Raw genomic sequence first — 17851 nt, 5'->3', positions numbered from 1 at the left:
AGAAGTAATTTCTAGCTTTAGTACTTAAAATTTTTTGTTGTTGTTTTTTAAATTAGGCTCAATGCCCAGCATGGAGCCCAGTGTAGGGCTTGAACTCATGACCCTGAGATCAAGACCTGAGCTAAGATCAAGAGTCCAAGGCTTAACCCACTGAGCCACCCTAGCTTTAGCTTTTTAAATTAACCGATAATTACCACCAGTCAACACTGGCTAATAGGCTTTCTTTTAATGTAAATTGGAAAACAGTAATTATTATTTCCTGGCAACCTTAAAGCCTGATGTATGTTTTCTTCAAAATTTAATTTTACACAGTTAAGAGATAAAGAGAAAATCTTAGAAGAAATCAGAGAAAAGAGAAGGCCAGACAGGATGATGGCTAACTGCTTATCAGAAACAATGAAAGACAAAAGACAATGGAATTATATCAACAAAGGAAAGAGCGGGGGTGGCAGTGGGAGGGATGGGGGGTGGGAGGGTCTATACTCAGTGCTTCCAAAATGAACAAAAATTTTCCATTTTTGAATAAAGGTGAATTAGTCTCCAGCAGATCTATACCAAACTCTTCCTCAAAACGGCATCTTAGAATGCAGATAAATGAGTGTAACACTAGTATAGGCATAAACTCTAACCTGATCTAATTGTAATATCATTTAATTAAAAAGAAATAATTTGTAAATTCTAGTCATTTATTATTAGTTATAAAATATTGCTGACCAGCCTCACAACTGCCATGACACAGGGGCATGTCCCCACCATATGTGGGTGGCTGCTGATACGTAACCTGACATTGCAGTGAAGGAAGCACTGCTCATTCATTCTTCAATTAGCAATAATCAGCAATAATCGCGCCTCAGATAAACCTCATTGGCTACAATACTGCCACTGTGCAAAGCTACTGCTCATTCATTAGGAGCAAACTTACTTACCTCTTTGTTTTGGAAAAATCTGTTCAGGATGCTGTAAAATAAATTACAGTGCATTAATTACTCTAACATATTACAGACCTAAGTGAAATTTTAAAAATATTAGTGAAGAAAATTACCTTCATTACTGGCCTGGCTTGCTTCTCAAACAAACCACTCGGAAAAAGGTAAGCAATAGCTCTCTGAAAATATACACAAAGGTTAATTAACAACTGTTATAAACACAAGTTAATGTTATGACTAATACTTTCTGAGTGCTTAGTACATGCCAGAGATCTCATAATCTTTTAAACAGGAGAAAAAAATGACCACATACACATCCCCCAGAGAAAAATTATTTGTCACTATTAAACTGTTTATTAACAATTTTCAAGTGTCAGTTTCAAACATGCATGTGCTCCCACGAATCCCTCTTTTGTTTTTTATTATTATTTTTCAAGATTTTTATTTATTTATTTGTCAGAGAGAGAGAGAGCACAAGGGAGCAAGCATAAGCAGGCAGAGGCAGAGAGAGAAGCAGGCTCCCTGCCAAGCAAGGAGCCCAATGCGGGGGGCTCAATCCCAGGACCCTGGAACCATGACCCGAGCCGAAGAAGGCAGTGGCTTAACGGACTGAGCCACCCAGGCGTCCCCAAATCCCTCTTTCAAAAGCAAACGAGAGGTGCCCCTCTACAACCTCTGTGGTAATGTGCTCAGGAGCCCCACTTTGGACTCCCTGTTAGCAGTGCGAGTATCAGAGACCGAATACTGAGAAGAGCAGGCTCCAAGCCTCACCCACCGCGACAGCCCCAGTGTTTTTAGATGCTCTCTGAACTCTTCCTAAGAAGTTTTGAGAGGTTTTTATACTACATTTTCCCAACCGGGTTCTCTGAAATGTCTCTCAATGGGGACACTATTGGCATTCTGAGTGTGACAACTCCCTAGTAGGCAGCCTTGTCCTTCCCTGTCCTGTAGGTCACTTAACAGCCCTGGCCCTTCTCCACCATCTCTGCTGGTAATAACCCTAGCACCTGTGACAAATCTTGCCCGCACACATTTCCAAAAGCCCTCCACCTCCCAGGACTGCCACCAACTTGAGAACAACTGTGTAAGCCATGCCAGTGTCTTCGCCAACACCACTCCTCACAATCAAAAGCAAAGCACACGCGTTTTCCTTTCTCTCGAATGGTATCAGATGAGAAGTCTGTGGCCTTGGATCTTATTAGCACTGCATCTGAACTCTAAATGAACTGGCAGCTCACGCAGACACAGCGCTGCTCTGTGGAGAAGCTGTTCTCAGGATGGGCCTCTGTGCCCGCCCACACAAAATGCTAAGACCGGATTCCACTCCCGAAAGTCAGGGGTCTGTAACCTGGGGCTTATCAATTCAGTTATCTTAGGGAGCCCATCTGTGTCTCTGAGTCAAGCTTCATTCTCCCATTTGGGCTTCTGGCAATAAAATGGACACTTAAGAAACCCTTCGATCACACAGCAGAGTGCTAATTTTGTGAACATTTTTTTTTTCTTTTTTAAAGCCAGGGACGACTCTGCCTTTCCTTCTCTGAGGGAGAAAAGGTGGACTTTTTAATAAGTGATGTTGAGACAACTGATTGCCATTTGGAAAAAGATAAAAGTGGACGCAAACCCGACACCATATACAAGGATAAGCCGCAGATGGGTCAGACGGTCGAACACAGAAAATCAAACAAGTATGAGGAGAAAACATGGCGAATTCCTCTATATAAGCTACACCTCCACAGGCAAAACCAACACCATCACAGGTTATTCGCTGATTTACAACCGCAAAATATTAGAACCCCCACTCCAAGGTTGGCTGCATAAATGATGGCATGTCCATGCCACCAAGCACTCTAGCATAAAAAAGGATTGATAAAAGCAAGACACAAGGGAAATGTGCTTAGAGTGTGACCTTTGGTACAAGAAAAAAAAAATAAGAAAATACATATAGGAATGGGGAAAATATACATAGGTTTCATTCCACAAGGAACGGTACAGTGTAAACAAATAAAAATGATCATTTATTAAGGAGTAGGCGGCAGTAGGGTGAGGGCTACAGGGATGAGTAAGGCTTTCCTGGGGATGCCTTTATTCAGCTGAACTTGGAAGCACAGATATGCTGTATGTATTAAAGACCAACATTTTCAAAAGAAACTCTAAAACTTAATATAAACAAAATAAACAAACCTCATCCGCTAAAGTAAATGCGGATACATTTCTTTTTTAAAGATTTTATTTATTTGACAGAGAGAGAGAGAGAGAACACAAGCAGGGGGAGTGGGGAGAGGGAGAAGCAGGCTCCCCACTGAGTAGGGAGCCCGATGTGAGGCTGGATCCCAGAACCCTGGGATCATAGGCTGAGCTGAAGGCAGAGGCTTAACAACTGAGCCACCCAGGTGCCCTATACAAACCTAATTTCTAATGACAAAAACAACAACAACAAAACACCACAACAGCAAAAGAATTCTTCAACTTTACTCAGAAGGCTTATTGTTAGTAATATTAATATTAAAATTCTGAAACATTTTGTGTCTGTTCTAGCATAAAGTAAATAAAGGTATCAATTTTATGGTGACCAAGATGTTACTCAGGAGAGAAGATACAAACATAAAAGAAATGTAATGTTAAGTTTGAATTAGACAAACCAAAACATACTTGGGATCTTTAAAAAATATTATTTCCTGGATTATTCCTATAATATTTAAAAGAGATTACTTTTTAGTTCTGTCCCCTCAAAGAGCACAGGCTTAATGAAACTCTAGAATCAAGGAGTGGACTCTAGCAACCAAATCTTGGTTTCTAAATACAGTTTCCTAGTATAAAGAATAGAGCATCTCAGGAAAAGGATTAATCCTAGGCCTAAGGCAGGGAAAGTAAAGAATAAGCCTGAGACACCTTCCTGTGCCAGAAAACAAGGAAGTGCTCGAAAGGACAGAGAAACCAGCTTCAAGAAGCTTCCACGGACTACACTTGCGACAATGTGAACATCAAAAAGAACAATGACAATGCCTGGTAACATACTCAATACATACATGTTGAAGAGTGTGCCTCTACACACACACACACACACACACACACACACACACTCTCTCTCTCTCTCTCTCTCTCTCTCTCACTCTCTCTCTCTCTCTCTCACTCTCTCCAGGGTTCTGAGGTAGGAAGCAAGGAGAAAAGGAAGGCCTCTTTATGAAACAATACCAGTTAATAAAAGTAGAAGGAATGAAAGATGTAGAAAATCACCGTTTTATAACCTCCAAAGTAATCTTCAATTTCAGCCAAGGATCACCAGTGGATGAAAAAGTCATTGGCTAAAAGGTTACTGGGCCCTAGAATATTCAAATGGACTTCAAATAATCACCCTACAGATGACTTAGTTATGAAGGGAAAAAAATCACTTTTACAATAAAGAGGTCAGTGGTCACCACATTAACCAAGGGGTCAGATGTACATCAATAGTGGGACAAGCTCATTATATACCTCCTGGTGTGAGAGAACAAGAAGTATACAATATCACACAAGTATTACCCTTTATACATTCTAAATCTAATCACCAGGAGCAAGCAGAAAGCCAAAATGTAGACAACCATGTAAGACAAGTGGTCTGGATTCTACAAAACTAGCTAGCTATAAAGACATTTTCGGGAAAACTGACGAAATTTAAGTATAGACTATAGATTATAGAGTGTTACAGATTTATTGTTAATTATACTAGATATAAACGTGGTTACCATGGAAAAATGGTATGAAGGATGCATGTATGTAGGGCTAAAGTAAATGCGGATACATTTAGGAGTTAGGTGATATGATACTGCATTTTCAACTTACTCCAAATAAGTTTTATATATACAGAGAGAAAGGGAATGTGGCAAAATGTTAACTGTCAAATCTATGTAAAGGTATGTATGTGCAAGTGTCTTTGTATTCACCGAATATTCAAGTTTTCTGGAAATTTGAAAAATTTGAAAATAAAAAGATGAGAAATGTTAAAAATTAAAAAGTTAAGTCCATCGGATCTTTCCCAATCTAACCTGTCTCTGCAGGGCCACCATGAGCCTACAGCACCTGTAGTAGCCCAGCTAGCCTTCAGGCCTGGTTCCCACATCAGCTATGGCACTCCCAAGGCTGGTCAGACATCTTAGCCTAGGGGCTACTGACTCAAGGCCTGGGTGAGAATAACAGCATGGAAGACTGATGTACAACTCTGCAGCCCGGGGTAAGCATGCCAGGATTACACGGCTGAAAGTCCAACCAACTTTTGAATCAGGTTCAAGCTGTCACTGGTATCATTTTCAAATATAAAAATTACTAGTACTACATGAACAATGAAAGAGTTCAAGAAAGCAATGAAAATGTAAAGAATTTCAAACCACAGCAGATTTCTCATGAAAACTAAGACATACACAAGTCATGAGGAAGTTAATCAATAGAACTTGAAAATAAGGAACTGACTGCAAAGGGTGTCTAGGTCTTACAGGCAATCTCTGTATTAAAAAAAAAGTTAGTAAAGATTTTGGTAAAAATATTCTGAAATTTCCTAGAAGGATCAGAAAAAGTAGCACTGCCTTAAAAACAACAACAACAACAACAAAAACCCAAAAACCTCAGCTAAGAAAAAACACGTATTTATTAATTCATAATTCCTCATTATATTAGATGATAATGTTGATTTTATTTATTTTAGAAAGAATGTGCAATGCAGAGGGGGTGGGCAGGAGCAGAGGGAGAGGAAGCAGACTTGGTGCTGACCATGAGCATGACACAGGGCTCAATCTCATGACCCTGAGATCATGACCTGAGCCAAAACCAAGAGTCAGATGCTTAACCAACTAAGTCACCCAGGTACTGTAGGTGATAATAATAACACAACCAACTACACTGTATTGTATTAACTATATTATACTATATTATATACTCTATTACTAATTACTGACAGGGCATGTACAAGGTGCTCTGCTATACTATACCAACTATATTATATTTGTACCAAATTACATTAGGTTTTGTACTAAGTACTGTGGAAAAGGTCCATAGAGTAAGACACCATGTTAGATAAACAGCAAAATCACAGGCTCAGTAAAAATAAGAAAAAACAAAGGATGGCAGAAAAAAGAATGAATGAAGATACAGAACATAAAAGAGTTATCCCTCCAAATCCGTATTACATCTTTTTCACCAAATTATGAGGAATAGGTTTTCTAATTCCAGGGGAGTTATGATGTATTAGTCATAAACTGGTTACTTTTTAACCAAACAGAAGATACAAAACAGGAAAGGCACAATAGGAATGTACATTTCGTCATCCTTCCAGCATGCAAGGGAGAGTGGGACCACCACCTAAGGCAGCACTTCCATTTACCTACTACGGGCACTCTGAAGAGATTTCTTACAAATTCTGAGGCTAACAAAGGACTACCTGGATTTTATGAAGAAATAATTTTGTTGGCTTTCTGGGACTGCAGTTGTTAAAACTCAAGTAGGTGAATACCATTTTTTAAAAAAAAAAGAATTTATAGGAAGAAGAGAATTTTGAGTGTGTGCATGAAGCTGCAATGTTTGGAGCAGAGCACCATGTGCTGTAACAGAGTAAAAACCCTTACTCGCGCTGCACTTCAGAATTCACAACAGAGAGTGCTAAATATCTAAGTAACGTAAGACTTTACTACATCCTATAACCACAAAAATATTCTCCAGGAACACCATTCCCAGTGATTTTAACTTGTGAGAACATCGGCTTTATCTAGTTGTTGTGAGGATGAAATAAGGTATTTGCAAAAGCACAGCACCCCACAGGCACTAGACAAATGTTAGCTATACGAAAATGTTCTATGTGAAACACTTTCCACATTATTTTGTATTAAGACTTAAAGTAGCAAAGATAAGAACCTGGACCTCCTGAAATTTAGTATCTGAATGTGCTCTTCCCCGCCGAGGTCAGGGAGCCAACCTAGGTTTCTCAGAAAACGGATTTACTTCTCCACTGGCATCAAGGACATTCACCTCGTTAGAGGTAAAATTAGGAGAATAGCCTAACTATGCTCAAAGGAAAATAAATTGACCATTTACTGTGAACCAGTTTTACCTCGACCAATTTTATTCAACAAATACTCATTGTACCTAAGTTACAGGGACTCTGTGAGTTTAGGAAGCTATAGTTCCTGACCACATTCTAGCAGCAGAGACAGATGAATACATAATCTCAATTACGGGGGTCACTGTCACAGTACACATGGAATAACATGGCTTAGTAAAAGGATATTTTACAGGACCTGTGCTGCAGCTATTTCTAGGTTACACAGATGGAACCAAGGGAAGTGGTCACGAGCTTTTTTCAGCAATACTTTTCATCTGACTTCTTAGCAGTCACTTGTCCCTTGCCAAGTCAGGTCTTTTACATACTGTTTTCTCTGCCTGGAATACCATTGTTCCATCTAACATTTTCCTGCTTCTCTTTTGAGACCTAGCTCAAATGCCAGCCCTCCAGAGCGACCTCCCCTGACTCCTCAAGGGCTCTGTCATTTCCCTTCTTTGTTTACACCTGTGGGAGTGCTCTCCACATTTGTCTCCTTCCCTATGACGTCAGTCACAATGGACAGAGCTCTCACGTCTCTCTAGAGACTTGAGAAGATCACTGGCCAGTCTGTTATCTTCTCCTCATCCTTCCTCCTGGCTTGAACTTCCACACTTCTTGCAGCAATCACAAAGGCTGATGCTCACCTCCTTTCATTTACATACCAATTCCTGCCCTGGGTGTGAGCCACCTACACAAGACTCCCAGTGTCACCCAGGCCAATAAACCCCCTCAATTCCCATTTCTATCCTTAGAAGCACACAACCACTTTCTCAACGACCTTACTCTTCAGCCCAAATTCTGACCCTGCGATTGCTTGGGCTCACCAAGCCTTCCTCTGGAACCTCATGACCTACAGCCAGGTCTCTACCACAGAAGGTTGCTGTTTTCCCACTCACAGCCATGTTCTCCTCCTACCTCTCTCCAAGTTCTTCCATGGTCTCTTGTAAACACAGCTCTGCTCCTCGCTTAAAAGCTAGTTCCCTCAGAGCTCCATCTTTGATTCTCCTTCTGTCAAGCAAATTCATGCAGAGAGGCTAAATCTATTTCTTTAGTTTCCAAACCACTCCCAACTGTCAGTTGTCTTTAGGATTGCTCCACTGAAGTATCCTAAAAGCACATTCATAGCTGCTCCTCAAATAACTTACTTTTGCCTCCTCAAAGTTCTTTCTCCCAGGCCCTGTTACCAGTTCTTTGGATTTTACCTTGGTCATATGTAGAAGGTGCTCTCGAAGGCAAAGGACCTTGGTTTCTTAGTCACCGTTGCCCACCCCAGAGGGAGAACATTGGCAGGTATCATAGTCCCCCTTACTTGCGGATGATACGTTCCAAGACCCTCAGCAGCTGCCTAAAGCCGCAGACAGTACTGAACCCTATATATACTATGCTTTTCCCTGTATTACATGTCTATGATAAAGGTTAATTTATAAATTCGATACAGTAAGAGGTTAACAAATAACAATATACTGTAATAAAGTTATGTGAATGTGGTCTCTTTTTCAAAATACTTTATTGTACTGTACTAACATCTTGTGATGGTATGAGATGCTAAAATGCGTATGTAATGAGATAATGTGAAGCGAATGATGGAGGCACTGTGATGTAACGTTAGACTACTAGTGATCTTCTGATATGACAGAAGGCAGATCATCTGCTTCTGGATGGGTAATAGAAACCACAGAAAGCAAGACAATAGGTAGCAGGGGAAAACAGTACGCAAAGGGTAAATAAAGAAGCAAACTGAGTGCACAGTCCTTGAGTGAATCAACTAGACTATGTAACACTTTATAGACAATTAGGGAAATTTAAATACAGATTAATATACAAATGATCCCATACTCGGTCATATACTCAGCCATACTGAGTCCCATGCTCAGACTATATTAAAATTAATTTTGTTAAATGTGATAATGGTATTGTGGTTATATAGGAAAATATCCCAACTTTTTGGAGATGTATACTCAAGTATGTAGGGGTAAAGTATCATAACGTTTGTAACTGACTTTAAAAGAAAATAGTTCAGTGACACCTGGGAGACTCAGTCAGTTAGACTCAGGTCATGACCTCTGGGTCCTAGTATCAAGCCCCAGGTCAGGCTTCCTGCTCAGTGGGGAGTCTGCTTCTCCCTCTCCCTCTGGTCCCACCACCATACCCTCCCCATGTTCTAAGAAAGAAAGAAGGAAGGAAGGAAGGAAGGAAAGAAGAAAAGAAACTAAGAAACAAAAAAAACAAAGAAGAAGAAGAAGAAGAAAGGAAGGAAGGAAGGAAGAAAGGAAGAAAGGAAAAAAAAACAGTTTAGCCACAAAATATACAGGGGGAGCAAATATGGCAAAATGTTATTTAAACTAGGTGATGGTCACATGGTATGCATTATACAATTATTTCCTCTTTTCTGTATGACTGAAATTTTTATAAGAAAAAGCATACAAATTAGTGTTTATGGCTATCGCTATTGGCTTAGACTATTTCAGTTTTTCAATTTTGGTTCCTACTCCCATGTAATATACATACATAAATACATATACATATGTATGTATACATGGACATATATACATATATACACACACATATAAGTCATGAAGCTTTTGCTCGTTTATAATTGAATAACCAAACAACTGAAATTGTTTTAGTAAACCTGTTGTTTCAGTCAGGTAAAAGCAACCATTTCCTACATTTCTAAATTTCTATTTATTCTTACAGTGTATTTTTGAACTGTTTTCAAAACCAATTCTTCGGATATTTAGAATCATGTCATTGAAAAACAATATAAAAATGAAACTGCAGAATATTACTTTTACTTCCAAAGTATTTCCTTTCTTTCAAATAACACAAGGCAAAAAAATACAAATTCTTACTTATGGGGAGATCACGGAGCAATCCTCTGGTTAAACAGTCCAGAAGAACTTTCTCCAACAAAGGAAATGTCCGATAATCTGTGGGCTGATATGATATGTAGCCCATGTGGTTACTGTGCATTTGACATATGGCGAGTGCAACTAAGGAATTAGACTAAGGAACTAAATGTTAATGTTAGTTAGTATTAACTAACTTCAAACAATTCCACACAGCTAGTGGCAACCACACAGCTCGACTATTTTAACCAAAGTCCTCATGCAGCATGACAGTCTTGCACTGATGTTACTACTGTGTATCTCAGCAAGGTTTTCAAACTCCATTAAATTGGTACAAAGTTATAAGATCTGTGATTTAATTTTACTGCTCTACCCAACAAATACCCACATTCATAACAGAGAATATTAACAACCAAATTGTCTTTGAATAGAAGATTTCTAGAATGAATCTGGTCATGATAGCCATCCCTCTTTTTCTCTTTATGAAGTGAGAGCATTTTAATACTTCAGATTTGTGATTTGATTCCCTGAGGGTTTGAATGGAGAACTCAGTATTATGGAAACCACGTAGAAAGCTGAATTTCCTGACTTCTCTCTTGGAACTACTGAGGCCCTATTCTACTAACCAGAATGACTTTAACTTCCTGTGTCTAAGGCAAGAGCACTTGGATTTTATACCTCATTTCAGCCTGGATTTCAGAGCTGGGGGTAGGAAGTAGAAACATTTACATACAGGAAGTTGCAGGAAAATATAGGTATAATATACATACAAGTACTCATATGGGACAAAATGAAAGTAACATCACAAAAGACTCCAGATACCCAATGAGTCTTCTTGCAATGTTTATTGATTCAGGACAGCTCTCATTGTCCTCCTCCCACCTTCCATATTAATCGTAACTTGCTATGGGAAAGAAAAAGACATAAATATCCAGTTGTGACCAACACTGAAAATTCCCGCTTGTTGTGCATCTCCTTTCTCCTAGAAAAAGCAGAAACAAAACAAAACCAAACTGTCAAAAAACAAACCAAAAAAACCAACCAAACTAACAACAAAAATGACAAGCATCCACTTCTTTCTTAAAGCCTCGGAACGCCTACCTGAAGGAACAAGGTATCCTCCAGAGCCCATGAGGACAGAGCCTTGTCTGCAACATGCCCTCCAGGGGACACTCCAAGCCAGACTCTGCAGGGCCTTCAGTGCAGGTCCACAGTAACTGTCCCCACCACCATGTCAGAGGCAGGAATGGTGAGGGGAGGAAAGCACGTGTCAACTTTCTCTCCAAAGCCTGGTGCTAGTAGGGACACGGCTTCTGGACATTCTGCACATTTGCCAAGTATGAGAACATGTGTGCTACAGTCTGCTGTTCCAGAACCAACCTCACCGGCATGGCCTCACTAAAGTCCGGCATCTCCTGTTAACTACTAGAAGCTCTGCATTAGCTATGAGGGCACTGGTCTCTGCAGTGGGAGCAAGACCCATCAGGTAGCACAACAGCCTTACTGTTTCCTGCCTTTCATACCATCTTCTTACCCTAGGAGCCCCAATGATAAGATTATGCCTTTCCTGACCAGGATTACTTGGTTTTAATTCAAGGTCAGGCGAGGAGAGGTTAGCTCAGTGGCCGGCACATCCCACACCATAAAGTAGTCTGTTAGGCTCTAGTGACTTCACACCTTATTTTAGTAGAAAGGCATTTGTGCAAGCCCTTCCAAATATGGCATTTAACCCTCCATCTCCCTCCATACCCCACTAAATTTGCCCCTTTGGCTTCCTCAGTTGCTTTCTATTAATAGCCACAGGCTCAAGAGACTTCCTCAAGCTTTCCTTGTAGGTGGTAGACAATATCCTCACTCCTTACAACTGACAGCCTCTGGCCCAAACTGGAAAAACATTTCAAAGGCTGATGTCTTGAGTCTTTGGGGCTTTCCAAAATACCCAACAGGAAAATACTATTCCCAGTTCAACATAAAGCTGTAGATGGTATTTCAAAGAAGAGAATTATAATAAAAAGTAAGTAACAAAAGTGGTTAGCGGCATAAGGGCTTTTCCCATAAAATTTTTAATTAAGGTAAAAATTTAGTTGGGAAAGGTTCAGAAGTACCAGAAAACAAAAACAAAAACAAAACAAAAAGGCAGGCAAAGAAAGTGTTAAAATACTTGTCATTTTTAAGCAATTTTCCTGATATAATTCAAAAATATCTGTATTAGGATGGTAAAAGTGCAGAATTTAAATATTTTGATAAGGTGAAATTAAGTCAACCAGAAAATCAGAGGAAGGTGACGAGAGAAATACTTGACTCTCTGCTAATGTTAACCCATCTATCAACTATAATGTTCTCGAATTCCCAGGTGCATTGGGCACTTAGCAGGTGCTAGAGACGCACCAGCAAGACATGGCCTAGGTCTTCAAGTATCTTAAAATTAGAGGAAACTGGGCATTTCACATGTGAATTGTGGTTCTGCCTGCTTAGACTATGTTTTTCAACAAAAGAACTAACAAATTTCCTAATTATCTGGTTATGTAAACTGAGAAGCACCCAGTTCTTCCACAAAGACAAAAGACAAAAATCGATGCATTTGTCCCATGAACAACAGTTTGAACTTCTGAGGGTTCATGTATGTGCTGATTTTTTTTTTTTTTTTTAGAAATTTTAAACATCAAATTTATTCATAGATGTTTTTGTGTTGATTTTTTTTGATAAATTAGCACAGTACTGTAAATGTATTTTCCTTATGATTTTCTTAGTAACATTTTTTTCTCTAGCTTGCTTTATTGTGATTATACAGTATGTAATAGACCTCACATGCAAAATACGTGTTATCAACTGCTTATGTTATCGGTAAGGCTTCCAGGTAACAGTAGCCTTTTAGTAAGTAAAGTGTTGGGAGTCAAAAGTTACATGTGGATTTTGACTTTAAAGGGGGTCAGTACCCCTAACCCCTGCGCTGTTCAAGGGCCAACTGTCTATCAGTTGGGACTCAACTCCTCAAGAAGCTTGGAAACAGTATTACTAACCTAATGTTGTTATTTGTTTTAGGTTAGCATTTGTGTTTCAAAAGAACATTTTCTCAGACTAGGAACCAGATTCCAGATGTAGACTGTAGTTTAACACTGGTATGCAAACACCAAATCATTGCCTTACTCTGATTTTGAAGCTGTTGATGACTTACTCTTTCAGTCTGAAGTTCAGTCAGAAGAAACTCTGAGCCAGAGGGAGAGAGAGAGAGAGAAAAAAGAGCATTTTCCTATAATAAGTTCTAGCTTAGTATTTCCTATATTAAGTTCTGAAATTTGTATGGAATTCAACGTGGCTAAGTTCTTAGGTATTTTAAACTTATGTCACACTTGAAAAAGTCGTTTCATATTTGAAGTAGGGTTCAACGGTTGTTATTTGTTGTCACAATAACGAACAAACAAAAAAAGCCATACTTCTTTTGGAAATAAAAAAGTGGAGTATACATTTAACGGTAAGTATAGGAAACTTAAAAAATTTATTAGACCATAGTAGTGCTTGCCTGGATCTAAAACAAAAAAATGCTGACAAAAATAAAGAATATAAATTAAAAAAAAATTAATCCAAATAAATCATGGACTATGGCAATTCTCCTTTGTGTATATGATTCCTACATTTTCAGATTTTTAACTAGAATACAGGGAATTCACGGGTTCCCTAAAATGAAGGCAAAGTATTTAACTACATTCTTAGGCTTAAATCAAAGTATAAAAGGATTGCAGGCTCAACCCAGGAGGAGCACTGGGTCAGGAATGCAATCTCTATTAATTAGGTATCCCAGCTGGGCAGTGGGTCTGCAGCTGTTAACTTGATCAATGACTTACCTAAATGTCATCTCTACTGATTCGCTTATAAATTACCAGCAAGTGAGACTAATGTACAGGTGCTAATTTATTTAAACTGTTCTCTACAGTTCTACATAGCTTTATAAACTGCATCTGGCACCTAATGTTAGCTGTCAGTTGCACTTAGACATGCCTGTCCTAACGACTCTGTTCATTAGAAGTGAGCACAAATTATGAAATATTGTGAAAAATGATACATCAAATGGAATGGGCACAGCAAATCAATTAGAGAAACTTCATACAGCATATTCACACTTAGGAGAATAAAACATTCTGGTTTCAGAATGAGGTCTATAATACCAATTAAAAAGTAATTGGTAGACTTCAGCAGTGTTATATATCAATTTGCTGGCTTTTTTCCTGAAATTCTATAGTTATGGAGAACTCAACTTTAATTCCCAAATAAAGACATTAGTAAATGCAAGTGCAATTTTGTATCCATAAAACTTAATGCAAGTGAGATGTCTCCAACTTAAAATTGGTAACTGCTATCACTTCATTCAAAAAGGAAAATGCAAACAGCAGTGGTTCTCAACTTTCTTCTACGCTGACAGCAGATTTCGAAATTGCTGTCACCCAGTGTCTGCTCCAGCTTAATAACACGTTACAGGGTCACCGGACAAGGCTTTCCCTTTGGGTCACTGAAGGAAATCGTTGCAGCCCCGCCTCTGTTATAGGCTCTGGGGCTGATTTCTTTACAGTCTTCAAACATGCAGAGTCTTCCCTTGGCCAGACTGTAACCACTTTGAGCTGAGTTACAGAATCCACTCCAGTGCAATGTTCAATCTGATGGTTCAGTTCTCTTCATGGTAACTATAGGGTGAGAGTCAAAAATATTTTTTACACACTGATCAACACTTGGCAGCAACCTGTGAAAGGCTGAGGAATGAGAGTTGAGAACCACGGCATTAAGATACATTTTCAAAATGGCATGCATGTCAGCACTTGCAGCAATGGGAGTATATTGTATACATGGACACCTGTATATGTGTGTCACCGTATATACTACTCACTGCCAACAAGGGGGCATCCGCTTTCCTTCAGCCATATTTCCCAGAGGTGGTCAGGGGCATCATAGTGGTTCAGTGGGAAATTGCAATAGGTGGTTTCTTTACAAAAGAATTTAAAATATTAGGCAAAGATGAAACTATCTTGAAATGGGGAAAATCTGTACTTGCCCATGACTAATTTCTTTCCAGTTAATTCATTGTTTCACAAACCAAAAATAACTTTTCATATAAATGCAATACCAAGACTGAGCATTAAATATAAAAAAGTAATTTTGTAGAAACAATTCTAGCAGATACACAATGCTGGAGCTTTAATAATAAACTTCTAAATAATGTTAACTTTTAAGTAAATATTAAAAATGACAATCATTTTTATTCACAAAATTTTATGTCATATCCTTTCTATTTTACCAACTCACATTTGTACTCTTTTTAAAAGCCTTTGTAACTGAAAGAACACTAACATGTAAGATTAGCCGGGTGTAATTTTCACATGTTCTATATGCTGGACTCAAGTAAAGCCAGGGGCCAGATTTCTATTCAATTTCAACCTTCTGGAATAAAGTTCTAAACCTAGAAATCCACAAAAAAAAAAAAAAAAAAAAAAAGCCCATGAAGAGCTAAAATAGATGACCTAAATTCATGATTTTACTTAGTAGGAAGGGCACACAGGTCCTGACGCCAAGTCCAAGGGCTCTTACATTTTAATTCACAGGGCCTAAAGTTTAGTTATGCTAGAAGCCTGGAAGGCGAGAGCTGCCAGAGGCAGACACACGCAGACATCCTGACAGGAAAGGATATGTCAGGAATCAGTCAGTACAGGGACAAACAGAAACTACGAGCCCCAGCCAGGGTATCAGCTTAACAACCACACTAAAAGGAAAATCCTGAGGCACTGTAAGTTTAAATTATACTCACTGTAACAAAGTTGGGGGAGAACCCTATTTTACCCAAAAAATTAATCTTTGAAAGTGTGGAAAAACAGACTTTGCATATAGGAAGACCTTGTATAGCTCTGGATTCCTATTTATAACAATAAATACCAACCCCATAATGTTTTTCTAAAGACTGAATCTGGTAATGTAAACCAGGTTCCCAGATAGCATCTTGAATGTATATAGGAGGTTTTCAATAAATGGTGATATTTTTCATTACAAGTAACAATTAAAAATAGGTTTCCCTTTTCTGGAAACTTCACTTGTGCGGAATATCTAATTTTCTGATCACACATAAAGTAAGAGAAAAATTACTGTACCTGGTTTTAAATTCTGTATTAAAAGCCAAACACATTACAAAAGAATTACAAGCTCTAAATATAGAAAAGCAATCATGATGTTCTTCCAAAAATTATCTGGAAGCTTAAAATATTTTCCTGGTTTTGGATATCAAATTATTTGGTTTTGTCTTTGGAAATAACTAAGCATTCTGTTAGTATGAGAACACTACCTAAGACTCATTAGCTATATACTCTTTTTCAGGTTACACCAATAGCCAAATCTCAAACAAAGGTAAGAGTTTTGAAAAGACACAAAACCAGGAACCACAATGGGTATATAATTTTAACACTTTGGTAACAGTTGGCTGTCACTGTCCTCTTTTGCTTTTACATCTACTTAGACGCCAAAGAGAGTCCACTAAATTTAATAAAATGCCCAAAGAGTTCATTGATATAAAATGTGAGACTTAAGTGAGGCAGATCAATTACTAACACAGCAGAATTACGTCACTGGTGTCAAGGAAAGGGGCTAACACTTCCTCGTAGTATTTAGGCTGGGTGAGACAAGATCTCAACCTGTGTGTATGACACCACCTCCACTGTCAATCACTCCATGATAAACCAGTATGTTCAACAGTACTTCCTATTGTTCTCAACACACAGTCATAGGTGGGATGGAAGATTTGTGTGACAAAGGCAATCAGAGAAGGAGTGAAGGATTCAAATTATGGTAGATTTTACTTACAGCATTTAATAGTAATAGTAATAGTAATAGTAATAGTAAAGGTAATAGTAATACAATGGCACCTAAATTACCAATGTGAAAATTATACAGTGAGCCTAGGCTTTCAACCAGGTAAATGAATTAAATTATAGGCCATGTCGACTACCTGGAAGTTAAATCATCTTGAAAATATTTTTAACAGCCCAAACAAATAATTCTGATTAAAGATCCAAGCACTGAACTAACCAAACAGTTTTTAATATGCTATGAAAATGGTTATCTTCTCAGACAGAATTACAAAACCATTGAACAATTCTATTTCTTTCAATGAGCTAAATATGCTCCATGTACACCCAAAAATGTAGTAAACTCAGTTGGGTAGTAGAAGCCTCTTGCTCAAAACAGTTACTCAGGGACACACAAGTCACAGGGAGAGGACAACGGACCAGTTTTAAATGCAAACAGTAATATAAAAAAAACTACCCCAAAAAATCCCAGGGCCAAATGATTTCAACCAAACGTTTAGAGAATTAATACCAACTATTCGCAAACTCTTCTAAAATAGAGGAAAACACCTACCAACTCTATTGAACGAGGCCAAGTATTACCCAGATATTAAAATGAGACAGAGACACATATAAGAAAACTATAGATCAGTATCAGATGCAAAAATCACAACAAATACTATCAAACCAGGGCACCTGGGCGGCTCAGTGGGTTAAAGCCTCTGCCTTTGGCTCAGGTCATGATCCCAGGGTCCTGGGATCTAGCCCCCCACTGGGCTCTCTGCTCAGCGGTGAGCCTGCTTCCTCCTCTCTCACTGCCTGCCTCTCTGCTTACTTGTGATCTCTGTCTGTCAAATAAAATCTTAAAAATCTGTCTGTCAAATAAAATCTTAAAAAAATAATACAATCAAACCAAATCCAACAATGCATTAAAAAAATCATTCACCACAATTAAGTGATGGATTTATTCCCAGATGCAAGGGTGTTCAATATTCACAATCAAACAACATGATACATCACATCAATAAAAGAAAGGATAAAAGCCATATGACCATCTCAATAGATGAAGAAAAAGTAACAAAGCACAACATCCAGTCATAATAAAAGTCCTTAATAAGGCAGGTTTAGAAAGAATATACCTCAACATAATAAAGGCCATAAATGAAAACCTACAGATATCATTATACTCATCAG

The 17851-nt window shown here is 38.5% G+C and overlaps 1 protein-coding gene and 1 non-coding gene across 3 annotated transcripts in view; both read right to left on the bottom strand.

Annotated features, from left to right (window-relative positions):
• Positions 1 to 17851, bottom strand: part of MRPS9 (mitochondrial ribosomal protein S9) — a 64036-nt gene that overhangs the window by 31549 nt on the left and 14636 nt on the right. For both annotated transcript variants that reach the window (XM_059406363.1, XM_059406362.1), the window contains exons 3-4: positions 1043 to 1105; positions 927 to 957 (exon numbers count right to left, since the gene is read on the bottom strand). In XM_059406363.1, coding sequence (XP_059262346.1) covers positions 927 to 957; positions 1043 to 1105 — 94 coding nt within the window. The remainder of the gene's footprint in view (positions 1 to 926; positions 958 to 1042; positions 1106 to 17851) is intronic.
• Positions 754 to 894, bottom strand: LOC132022864 (U4 spliceosomal RNA). The gene has a single exon (XR_009405758.1). It is a non-coding gene; the product is annotated as a U4 spliceosomal RNA (small nuclear RNA).

This window comes from Mustela nigripes, chromosome 7 (assembly GCF_022355385.1).
Source record: "Mustela nigripes isolate SB6536 chromosome 7, MUSNIG.SB6536, whole genome shotgun sequence".
In the NCBI taxonomy this organism is placed as follows: Eukaryota; Metazoa; Chordata; class Mammalia; order Carnivora; family Mustelidae; genus Mustela; species Mustela nigripes.
The sequence above is the reverse complement of the archived record's forward strand: the minus strand, read 5'-3'. Positions and strand labels throughout refer to the sequence as shown.